General features: G+C 47.0%; 1 protein-coding gene across 12 annotated transcripts in view; it reads right to left on the reverse strand.

The window, feature by feature from the left end:
* The window catches only part of MARCHF10 (membrane associated ring-CH-type finger 10), a 111,546-nt gene extending 100,293 nt beyond the window's left edge, over positions 1-11,253 (reverse strand). For 5 of the 12 annotated variants that reach the window (XM_001145624.5, XM_054670578.2, XM_016932700.3 and 2 more), the window contains exons 1-2: positions 10,904-11,226; positions 4,465-4,571 (exon numbers count right to left, since the gene is read on the reverse strand). In XM_001145624.5, coding sequence (XP_001145624.3) covers positions 4,465-4,554 — 90 coding nt within the window. In that variant the 5' untranslated portion in view covers positions 4,555-4,571; positions 10,904-11,226. Of the gene's footprint in view, positions 1-4,464; positions 4,572-9,246; positions 9,481-10,903 lie in introns of those variants that run through there. The other 7 variants (XM_054670579.2, XM_054670576.2, XM_016932698.3 and 4 more) reach the window with 5 other exon arrangements.
* Between the last annotated feature and the right edge of the window lie 40 nt (positions 11,254-11,293).

Consider the following 11,293-nt stretch of genomic DNA (forward strand, 5'->3'; position numbering starts at 1 on the left):
AATTTTATGACATATAATTTTTTTTTTTTGAGACTGAGTTTCACTCTTGTTGCCCAGACTGGAGTAGAGTGGCACTATCTTGGCTCACTGCAACCTCCGCCTCCCGGGTTCAAGCGATTCTCCTGCCTCAGCCTCCTGAGTAGCTAGGATTACAGGTGCCTGACACCACGCCCAGCTAATTTTTTGTATTTTTAGTAGAGACGGGGTTTCACGATGTTGGCCAGGCTGGTTTCGAACTCCTGACCTTGTGATCTGCCCGCCTTGGCCTCCCAAAGTGCTGGGATTACAGGCGTGAGCCACCACACCTGGCCAGTAAAGTTGTTTTTAAAAACAGCTACTATGTGTATGAGCACAGAGATTCCCTTTAGTTCTAAATTAAAACTATGATCCTCACCACCTTTGCCCAGGGGAGCAAGGTGAAGAAGGGGGAAGAAGACGTTGGCAAAGTGGTGAAGTGTAGGTTGGTTTTGCTTAGGTTCTGAGTCTTGGGCCTGCCTTTAAGTGAGGGAAAGCACAGAGGAGTATCCTATATTCCAATGGTATCGCCACATTTACATTTTAGATAGGTTTCAAGGAAACAGTCTGACAGATGGCAGGACTGGATGCTAGGAGGCCAGTTATAAGGATATTATAATGGTCTTGGACAGAAATTAGGGAAGTTGGAACCATGGGGTGGCAACAGGGTAAAAAGGAAGGCACAAGTGCGTGAGTTCTTAGGTACACTTGGCAGGACTTGGTAACTGGTGGGATGGGGATGAGGAGGGAGAGGAAGAGACAGGGAAGGCTTAGACCATAGGAGGGGCAGCAGGGAGATGGACAAGGGGGTACAACCATGGACATATTTGATTTCAGCTGCCTGTGTGACATCCAGGTAGACATAGCCAACTGGGAAATACACATATGACTCTGATGCTATGGGGAGACCCAGGATTACAAGTCTTAGTATAGTGGTGGTTGAACCATAGCAGAGGATGAGATGAGTCACAGTGACCTTGTGAACTAGAAAAAAATTGGGCTGAGAATGGAACCCTAGGGAAATTAACATTTGAGAGCCAGGGAGATGAAGAGTACATAGAAAAGAAAATGGAGAAAAATGTGAGAGAAACAGGAAGAAAATCAAGAGAGTGTGATGTCAGAGAGCCAAAGGAGGCTGGATATGGAGGCTCATGCCTATAATCCCAGCACTTTGGGAGGCTGAGACAGGAGGATGACCTGAGGCCAGGAGTTCGAGACCAGCCTGGGAAACATTAAAAAAAAAAAAAAAAGAAAGAAAGCCAAAGAGTCATGTTTGAGAAGAAAGGAGTAATAACGTCAAAGGTAGTTAAGACTGCAGAAAATAAAGACTGGGAAGGAGCCCGGTGAATTTGGTTACTGACGTTAGCAGAAGAATTTCAGGAGAGGAGAGCGGAGGTGATGGTCGGGCTGAAGCAGGCCAGGGAATCCATGGGAGGGCAGGAAGCAGAGACAGAAATGGAGCTGGCTGTTTGGGGACATCTGGAATGAGGCAGGAAGAAGCCAGCGCTGCAGCTAGAGAAGGACACGATGTCTACAGAAAGCTTTGCTCTTTTGTTCTTAAGATGGGAGAGACTTAAGCACGTTCGTGGACTGAGCCAACAAGAAAGGAAATGTCAAAGCTACCAATGAGAGGCCTGTGGATGGCAGGGGCTGGAGAGCAGAGGGCCTCAAATCAGGATCTCAGGCTGGGTACCAGCAGGAAGAGGGTCACTTCATCCTCCAAGATGTGGGGACTAGATGGTGTGTAGCCTGGAGCGAATGGGAGGAGGCTGAGTGGGTTCTCACCTGCCGGCCTTGGGGTCTTCATTTTGTTTTGTGTGAGTGTGTGAAACCTGGCAGGGAGTTCTTTGTTGAAACTATGGAGGTTGGAGGTTTGAAAAGAGTGAAAAGGTTTAAAATCGTGATGATAACAGAGGGAGCTGATGGACAAGTAAATGTGTTGACGTGAGTCATCCTTCATTCTTTTCTTTCCCTCACTCCGCCTCTCCATCTATCAGCAAGATGTCTGTTCTGCTTCTATTTCCTGGGCCGGGCCACTTCTCACCACCTCCACTCCTACCACCCCGGGCCAAGTCACCAGAATCTCTCTCCTGAATTTCTATCATAGTTTCCTTACAAGTTTTCCTGCTTCTTCTCTTGCCCCTTCTAGTCCTTTCCCTATACCGCAGCCAGAGTGACCCTTAATACAACATAAATCAGATCATACTATTCCCCCACTTAAACCATCCAATAATTCTCACAGTGATAAGAATAAAATTGGGCCAGACACAGTGGCTTATGCATGTGATCCCAGCAATTTGGGAGGCCGAGGCGGGCAGATCACCTGAGGTCGGGAGTTTGAGACCAGCCTGACCAACATGGAGAAACCCCGTCTCTACTAAAAATACAAAATTAGCCAGGTGTGTCGGTGCATGCCTGAATCCCAGCTACTTGGGACGCGGAGGCAGGAGAATTGCTTGAACCCGGGAGGCAGAGGTTGCGATGAGCCAAGATCGTGCCACTGCACTCCAGCCTGGGCAACAAGAGCGAAACTCTGTCTCAAAAAAAAAAAAAAAAGAATAAAACCTAAATGCCAAGCTATGTTCTGTGAGACCCAGTGTGACACTTCCGTACTTTCCCTGGGTTCATGTGTTCCAGCCCCTCTGGCTAACTTTGGTTTCATCCAGGCTGGTTCCTGCCTCAGGGCCTTTGCACTGTCTCTTTCCTTCCGATTGGGAAGCTCTTGGGGGATCTTTCCCATAATTCACCTCAACAGTCAAGTGTCACTTCCTCAAAGAGACCTCCCCTGCTTCTAAGGGATCACCGCCTCCAACCCCTTAACCTGTTTTATTTTCCTCATTGTATTTATCAATAACTGAAACTACCTTACACATTTCTACTTGTGTAAGTCCTTCCCCCCCTTAATCCTAGAATAAGAATTCCAGGAGAACAGAGGCTTTGTTCAGCACATAGCAGGCACCAAATAGATATTGGCTGAATGAATGAATGAAAAGGCAGTGTTAAGAGCCCAATGGAGATTAGAAAATAAAACGGCAATGGCTCAAAGCCACACAGTTGTGTGATTTTCTTCAACAAGGACCATAAAACTATAAGATTGATTTTTTCCTACGTGCCTGTTCTGGAGACAATTTCAAACAGGAGCCGGGTGGCAGAGGCATCTTTGTGAAAAGCAGTTAGACTCCCAGGGCGACCAGTGTGGATGTTTATGTTCTTATTTATTTTGCAGAAATGCCCTCGATTTTCTCGTCTTCTTATACGTGGGTTGGCACGTTGTGGGAGGAAATTGCTGACTCTGTTTCCAGCCCTAAAGCTAAGCCATATTATACAGGTGAAATCAGGTTACTGAGACAGGTCTGGTTTCCTTGGTGACCTGGGAGCTTTAGTTATATTTGAAATTGCTAAGAAGGGAAAAAACCTGATAACAGCAGTTCTGTGTTTTCCTCAGGGAAGGAGCGCTTTTCAATCCTCAGCCCAGGCTGAGGACGTGCCTTCCTGATTGGCAAGGGCTGAGGTCCCACCTCCGGTGGGATGACTGACACTTTTTACCTGCTCCCAGGATCCCACAACCTAGTCTGGCAAGTTTGTCCTATGCCAGCTCCGGGTGACTGCAACCTCAGGATTCCTCAGGCTCCCTGTGTGTTTTGGTTTTGCACGTAAACACTGTAACTAGGGGGACCAGCAGTTAGCTCATTGTAAAATGTGCAAACCACCTTTCTTCTGGTGGGGATGACAACGAAGGGCGTGTTATTTTACAAATGGTAGGGCGACCCAGTTAACTCTTTCATGTTTTCTTTCCTTCTCAGTTGGTTTGTCAAATTTAAGCCCTAATGCCACTGGTGGACAAGGGCTCCATGCCGAAAACTGAGGGAAGTACTTTTACAGTGTTTATTTCATTTCATTTTCATGATAATACTAGAAGTGGATACAACCATTATCCTCGTTTTTTTGTTTTTGTTTGTTTGTTTTTGAGACGGAGGAGTCTCGCTGTGTTGCCCAGGCTAAAGTGCAGTGGCGCGATCTCGGCTTACTGCAACCTCTGCCTCCTGGGTTCAAGCGATTCTCCTGCCTCAGCCTCCCGAGTAGCTGGGATTACAGTGCCACCACGCCTGGCTAATTTTTTGTATTTTTTGTAGAGACAGGGTTTCACTGTGTTAGCCAGGATGGTCTCGATCTCCTGACCTCATGATCCGCCCGCCTCGGCCTCCCAAAGTGCTGGGATTACAGGCATGAGCCACCGTGCCCAGCTATCCCCGTATTTTTTTTTTTTTTTTTTTTTTTTTACAGACGAGGATACAGAGAGGTGAAGTGGCTTTTGCTAGTTACACACCTAATCGGTGGGTTTGGATTTTAGAAAACTTTTACTGCTTATCGTACGTTGATGCTGTATTCTGAATTCTCTCTAAATACTGGAAGAGAAGGCAGAAGACCATTCTTGCTTTCTGCAATTACCTGATACTCAGAGTCCACCTTATGCTGCATGTCCCGCAGATACTGAACATCGCTGAAGAACTTCTGCCTGTCCCTTGCGTCATGCAACATGATTCCTAATCCCCGACCTGCACAGAAAAGATAAACAAATGTGCTGTGTTAGAGTCCTTTGTCGTGATGCCGTATTTGGATTCATTTTCATCTAATTGCTTTTATTTGTGTATTCATCTAATTTCCCTTGTTTGAAAGGCACAGATGCTCCTTTCAAGCTGAAGGGACTTCTTGTGTTGCTGTTGATGCCCTTACAGTCCTCCTGTTCCAGGCATAAATAATGCAGCCACCTTCATCGGGCACTTCAGTGATCCTGTCCTGGTTACTCAGAGGGAGTTAGATTGACAGACACCTGATTCGGTTCTAGAGCATGACAAAAAGGAAAACCTGAGAGCCTAGCTAAATAAGCAGTGACCAAACTTACAGGCCCCTGGTTACTTAAATTCATTTATGCAACAATGATTGCACCCTTATTTCCATCCAGGGACTGTGCTGGACACTGGAGTATAGCAAGCAGCAAAGCAGACACGACCCTCATCTTTGCTCTTTTTTTCTTTTTTCTGAGACGGAGTTTTGCATTTGTTGCTCAGGCTGGAGTGCAATGGCCAGTCTCAGCTCACTGCAACCTCCGCCTCCCGGGTTCAAGCGATTCTCTTGCCTCAGCCTCCCTAGTAGCTGGGATTACAGGCACCTGCCACCATGCCTGGCTAATTTTTGTATTTTTAGTAGAGACAGGGTTTCATCGTGTTGGCCGGGCTGGTCTCGAGTTCCTGACCTCAGGTGATTCACTCGCCTCAGCCTCCCGAAGTGCTGGGATTATAGGTGTGAGCCACCGCACCTGGCCTGTGTTGCTTATAATCCAGGGTGCGAGACTGACTTTGAGCAAGTAAATCCTAACTATGATAGGCCCTCTGAAGCAGAACTATGGGGCTCTTTGAGAGCGTTATTATGGGAGGGCATAACCTGGTCTGGAGGGGTCAGGCAAGGTTTTCCTTAGGCAATGACACTGGGTTTGACAGAGTGAGCTAGCTGAGAAGTGGGACAGAGAGGACAGCAGGTGCAGAGGCTTCAGGCATGAAGGAGCAGGTGCAGATGAGGCAGACGGGAGGGGAGCAGTGCAGCTGGAGCAGAGATGAGGAAGGAACAGCCCCGGAAGGGCTGCAGGGGAGGCAGGGGCCAGCTCCCATGGGGCCTCAAAGGTCATGATTCAAAGAGTCATAGGAAACTCCTGAAAGCTTCCAGTCTGGGAAGTAAATGATTAGATTCGTGTTTTTATTTATTTGTTAATTCTTTTTCTTAGAGACGAGATCTTGCTCCGCCATCCAGGCTGGAGTGTAGTGGTGTGATCATAACTCACTGGGTATAGTGGCTCACGCCTCCCGAGGTGAATCACTTGAGCCCAGGAGTTTGAGATCAGCCTTGGCAATATAGCAAGACCATTTCTATTTAAAAAAAATTGAAAATTAGCCAGGTATTGTGATGCATGCCTATAGTCCTACCTACTCAGAGGCTGAGGTGGGAGGATTGCTTCAGCCCAGGAGTTAGAGGCTGGAATGAGCCATGGTCATGCCACTGCACTCTAACCTGGGTAACAGAGCAAGACCCTGTCTGTATTTAAAAAAAAAAAAAAAAATTGTATTTTAAAAAGATCCCTCCAGTTGCAGTATGAGAATGGATGGGGTGGGGGTGATGGTGGTAGAGTAAAACAAAGAAGTGGGAAGACCATTGGGAATATTTCATAGTAATCTAGATGTGATAAGATGGCAACCAGCATTGGGTAGCAACAGTGGAGAGAAAAAGGAGGAGGAGGTGGAGGACAATGGGGAGGGAGAGGGGATCATAGCTACTCTTTTTTATTTTTTTTTGAGATGGAGTCCTGCTCTGTCGCCCAGGCTGGAGTGCAGTGGGGCTATCTCGGCTCACCACAACCTCCGCCTCCCAGGTTCCAGCTATTCTCCTGCTTCAGCCTCCCAAGTAGCTGGGATTACAGGCACGTGCCACCACACCCGGCTAATTTTTTATTAGTAGAGACGAGGTTTCACCATATCGGCCAGACTGATCTTGAGCTCCTGACGTCAGGTGATCTGCCCACCTTAGCCTCCCAAAGTGCTGGGATTACAGGCATAAGCTACTGCGCCCGGCCCATAGTTACTCTTTACCGACCCTCTGGAAGGGATAGGCCTTGTTCTAAGCAGTTACATCAATTAATTCATTCAGTCTTCTCAACAACGCAGTGAGGCCAGCACTAGATCTCTATTTCGCAGGTGAGGAAACTGAGGGCCAAGGGGATTAAGTAACTTGCCTAAAGTTACAGAGCTAGTGAGTGGAAGAGTTGGGATGTGAACCCAGAGACTCGCTCCAGTACCCACACTCTTAACCAAGGGATTCAAGGGATGCTCAGGACAGAAAGTCATCATGGCTTGCGATTATATGAATGGACCAGGGGTGGAAGTCTCAGGGATGCCCAGGTTACTGGCTTGAGCAGCCAGTGGGTTGGTGCCAGCATTCCCTTCAGAAAACACAGGAGGAGCTGCTTTGTGAGGAGACAGCATGGCGTCACAAGTGTCTGCGGTGCGGCAAATGGACATGTCAAGTGTGCTGTCAGACACAGGGCTCTGGAGCTGACCGGAGAGGTACAGATTTGGGCATTGCTGGGATTCTGTGATAACTGAAGTTGAAGGAAGAATGGGAACAAAAAGAGAAAGAGGACACAGGGACAACACCTCGTGAAGAACACGAATATTTAGAGAACAAGCCGCTGAAGAGAAACTGCGGAAAAAAAAGAAAAAGCCAGAGAGGCAGGAAGAAACCAGGTGGGTGCCGTTTCAGAGATGCCCAGAAGAGAGGGTTTCAAAAAGGAGGCTATTAATAACCTTGGTGAGAGCATTCATTGGAGTGACGGGGCTGGGAGGGCTGCAGAAGGTTGCGTAAATGGGAGGCAAAGGCGTGGAGATCATGCTTTCAAGAAGTTTGGCTTTGACTGGCATGGCCCAAATTTATGGCCAAGATATCTAAGCTCACAAAGGGATAAAATGGCACTGTTAATAACGACCCCTCATCTATGGGGTCATCAAAGCCCCCACACTATTCCTGCTTGTTGTCTACTGAAGCTCTTTCATTTATTTCTACACACACACACATACATATTTTTTACAACTGCTGTGTGTGACAAGGGCTGCTAGGCTCTGGGGAAACATCAGGATGGGACAGGCGACATCTCTACCTTCAGGTGTATACGTTCTGCGGCATTCCCTCGCTCCTCCTGTTTATTCAGTTGTGCAGATATTGGCAGAGTCAGGCTGCCCCTGACTCATGGTGACCCAGCGTCTGGTCTGGTAGTTATGAAATCTCACATGGTTTATCGTCTGGCCCTGAACAATGGGGAAAACTTGTGCTCGTCTCTTGGGGGCTATTTTCTCTGGAGTATGGAAAGTTGGTCTTTTGACAGTCAGAATCTGAAACTACAATCCAATGTGTATTTCCAGTCTACACACAAAACATACATTTTGTCTCTAAGCATTTTAATAATCACTTATGGGACTATGTTTTAAAAGATCACTTTTAGCTTTTCATCTGAATGTGTACCTGCATAGAATGAAGTTACCTTTGCACTCTTTTCAGAAAACGATGGTGTTAAAACAGGCAGAAGGATAAGCTCCTGCTGCTACTGTGGGAAGGAGAAGCCTGTCTGAATCTTATTCAGGCAGAGACCATAAAGACTCATAATAAAAATATGTTAATGGTCACTAAAGGGGAGCATCCCAGAGTCCACTTGGATGATACATTTTGGTTGCCAAAGTTAATATAGAAAGCCGGTTAATCTATCACGGCTTTAGAGCAGGGTTAATTTAAGGAGGCTTCTAAGTCAAGAGGCATGAAATAACTTTGTCTAAATAGGAAGTAGCACCCTTTGAATTACTTGCTAAGTTACCTCTGACTTCACAATCACCTACCAAATAAAGGACTTTAAAATGCCTGTAATCCCAGCACTTACAGAGGCCGAGGCGGGTGGATCACTTGAGGTCAGGAGTTCGAGATCGGCCTGGCCAACATGGCAAAACCCCATCTTTACTAAAAATACAAAAATTTGCCGGGCGTGGTGGTGCACTCCTGTAGTCCCAGCTACTTGGGAGGCTGAGACAGAAGAATCACTTGAACCTGGAAGGCGGAGGTTGCAGTGAGCCAAGATCGCACCACTGCACTCCAGAGAGAGACTCCATCCCCTCAAAAATAATAATAATAATAATAATAATAATAAAATAATAAAAATAAAATTGCCTACAAAAGTCTCTCTTCCTTCCCATAAACTCTCTATTACATTGTATTTTACAATATTTAGAAACATCGTGGTGCCACATGTAATTTTTTATTTAAATACATCAAGTCTTCATGAGATTAAACAAATATTATGGGAACCAAGAAAACGGTATTAGTGTCAGACCAAGAAGATGGTGGGTTACCTCAGTATAAGCAAACATTCTCTGTGTTTGCTTGAACTTCATACCGCACTCAGTCAGTTTGAAAAACTGACCAGGATGAACAAGAAACAGAAATAACAGTATGGAAATAAAACTACATGAGATAATGCTTAATTCATGGATCTCAGCTTTGTGGGCCTACTCAACCAGATGGCCACTTGAAGCCAAGAATTTTTCCCCAGCAAACACAGAGGGTTGGGGTGGGGGTGATAATAAAATGTGAGCAAGGCGCATGTTTCTAAAATAGCACTCTGTATTCTCTTCTATCGCTCACCTTTGAACTGCTTCTTAATTTAAAACCCACTCATGGTTATGCACACTTCTGTTTTAAATCTTTCTGGTGATAATGTCTTGTGCCAAATCTGTGCTTTAGAAATCAACATAAGAAGCCATATTAAGTAGGGAGAGAGAAAGGAGGAGGGAGTTGGAGGCAGGTGGAGAAGGAAGGAGGGGGTCCTGCCTTGCTGAAAGCAAGAGCGAGTAATTCTTCTTGGCCTCAAAATTCTACATATCTGTGAAATTTTAATGGGGGAATATTCTAAGAACTTTGTGACATACACATTCTTCTCTAGTGTAATTTTCCAGTGAATTCCAACCAAGTTTTCCTGACTGAGGGGAACAGAATCTGATTGCAGAATGTTTTTCAGCGCTCTAAAAGTCATGCATGCGTACCATCCCTCTGTTTTATGACCACATTTGTCAAAAGAACTGATTTGAAGGAGCCTGTTCTTAATAACAATCAAAGTCTTATTGGTTTCTTACTATGTTCTCATAAGAGAAAGACATCACTAAAGTTAATATTCTGTTAAGCAATAAAGGAAATGTAAACAATCTAACCTCCTCCTTAGACGGAAGGTTGCTTTGAAATAAAATCTAAATGGCTATTGTTAATACCGGACAATCAGGCTCGAAAATTACTCCCTTTCCACAATTAGGTGATTGGAGAAGGATTTCAGGAGACCTTATTCAACCTTTTCCCCAATTGATTAATTTGTAATGTCAGACATTATAGGATTTGTTTACATCTTAGCTCTAAAAAAAACTTTGCATTTTAAAGTCTTAGCTTATAAACATGTCTTGAGTATAAGCAACAAAGTTTACGATTTGGACCCAATTTAAGAATACTGTGACTGCAGAGAAAAAGGGGGAATTGGTTGGGAAAGGTAAGGAGATCTTTCAACTCTTCCAGCCAATTTGGCTTAAGAGTTGGGGGCGGGGTGGAGGGTGGGGAACAGACTTGTTTTTGGCGGTGACTCTTCATTTTACTGTGAAACTAGGAGAGATAGGTGGTCACATTTCGACCATCAAGCCCAGAAGAGAGGAGAAACTCAACGTGTAATTGGGAAACTCTGGGGGAGGAAACGTCACAGGTTTGACAAGCAATTCAGTGCCATCATTAATAACAATATCTAGCCAGGGAAACATAACGAGACCCCTTCTTTACAAATAATTTAAAACATTAGCCAGACATGGTGTTGGCCTGTGGTCCCAGCTACCACCGGGAGGCTGAGGCGGGAGGATCGCTTGAGCCTGGGAGGTCGAGGCTGCAGTGAGCCCTGACTGCACCGCTGCACTCCAACCTGGGAGACAGAGCGAGACTCCTTCTCAAAAATAAACAAAATCAATATCGACCATTTCGCATTCAGAAGCCCAGTGGGCCATGGTCTGTGTATACCTTTTCTGACCAGTGGCGTCTGCAGGAAAGAATGTGGGTGCGGGCGGCTGCCAGTGAGCAAAGGTTCACGGTCTCCCCCAAACCTGTCCCTTTGAGACAGAAAAAAGCTGGGGCTGGGGTCAGCCGAGGGGAGGGGACGGCCAGGCCACCGGATGTCAGGCCCGGTTTCCCTCCAGAATCTTGTAAGTCGAAAGGGAAGGTTGTCCCCCATCCTGGGAGAACTGGAGCGGAGCGGCGGGGGCGAGGGGGCCGTTACCTGTGGGTCTGCCCTTCCTCCCCTGCCGGGGCTAAAGGGGTCGAGGGGCTGGGCGGGCGGGCCGGTCCAGGGCGCAGGAGCCGCCCATTAATTGCGCGGGGACGGCCCTGAGCTCCTCTTCCTCCTCCTCTTTTTGCTTCTTCACTCCCTACACCTGCCCCTCTTCCTCCTCCTTCCCTGAGGCTGCTTTCCGCGGCGCCGGCCGGCCTTGCCTGGGGCGGAGGCGGTGGGGGCGGCTACCGGGCGTCCTCCGGTTTCCCTAGCAACCGCGCCTCCCCGCCCCCGCGCGACCAGGTGCAGCCGCCGAGAGCACGGGGCGGGGCGGGGCTGTGGCCCCGGGGTCCCAAGCCAGGCGTGGGCGCCCGCCGGTTGCCGTGGGAACGAGGCGGG

This window comes from Pan troglodytes, chromosome 19 (assembly GCF_028858775.2).
Source record: "Pan troglodytes isolate AG18354 chromosome 19, NHGRI_mPanTro3-v2.0_pri, whole genome shotgun sequence".
NCBI classification, from domain to species: Eukaryota; Metazoa; Chordata; class Mammalia; order Primates; family Hominidae; genus Pan; species Pan troglodytes.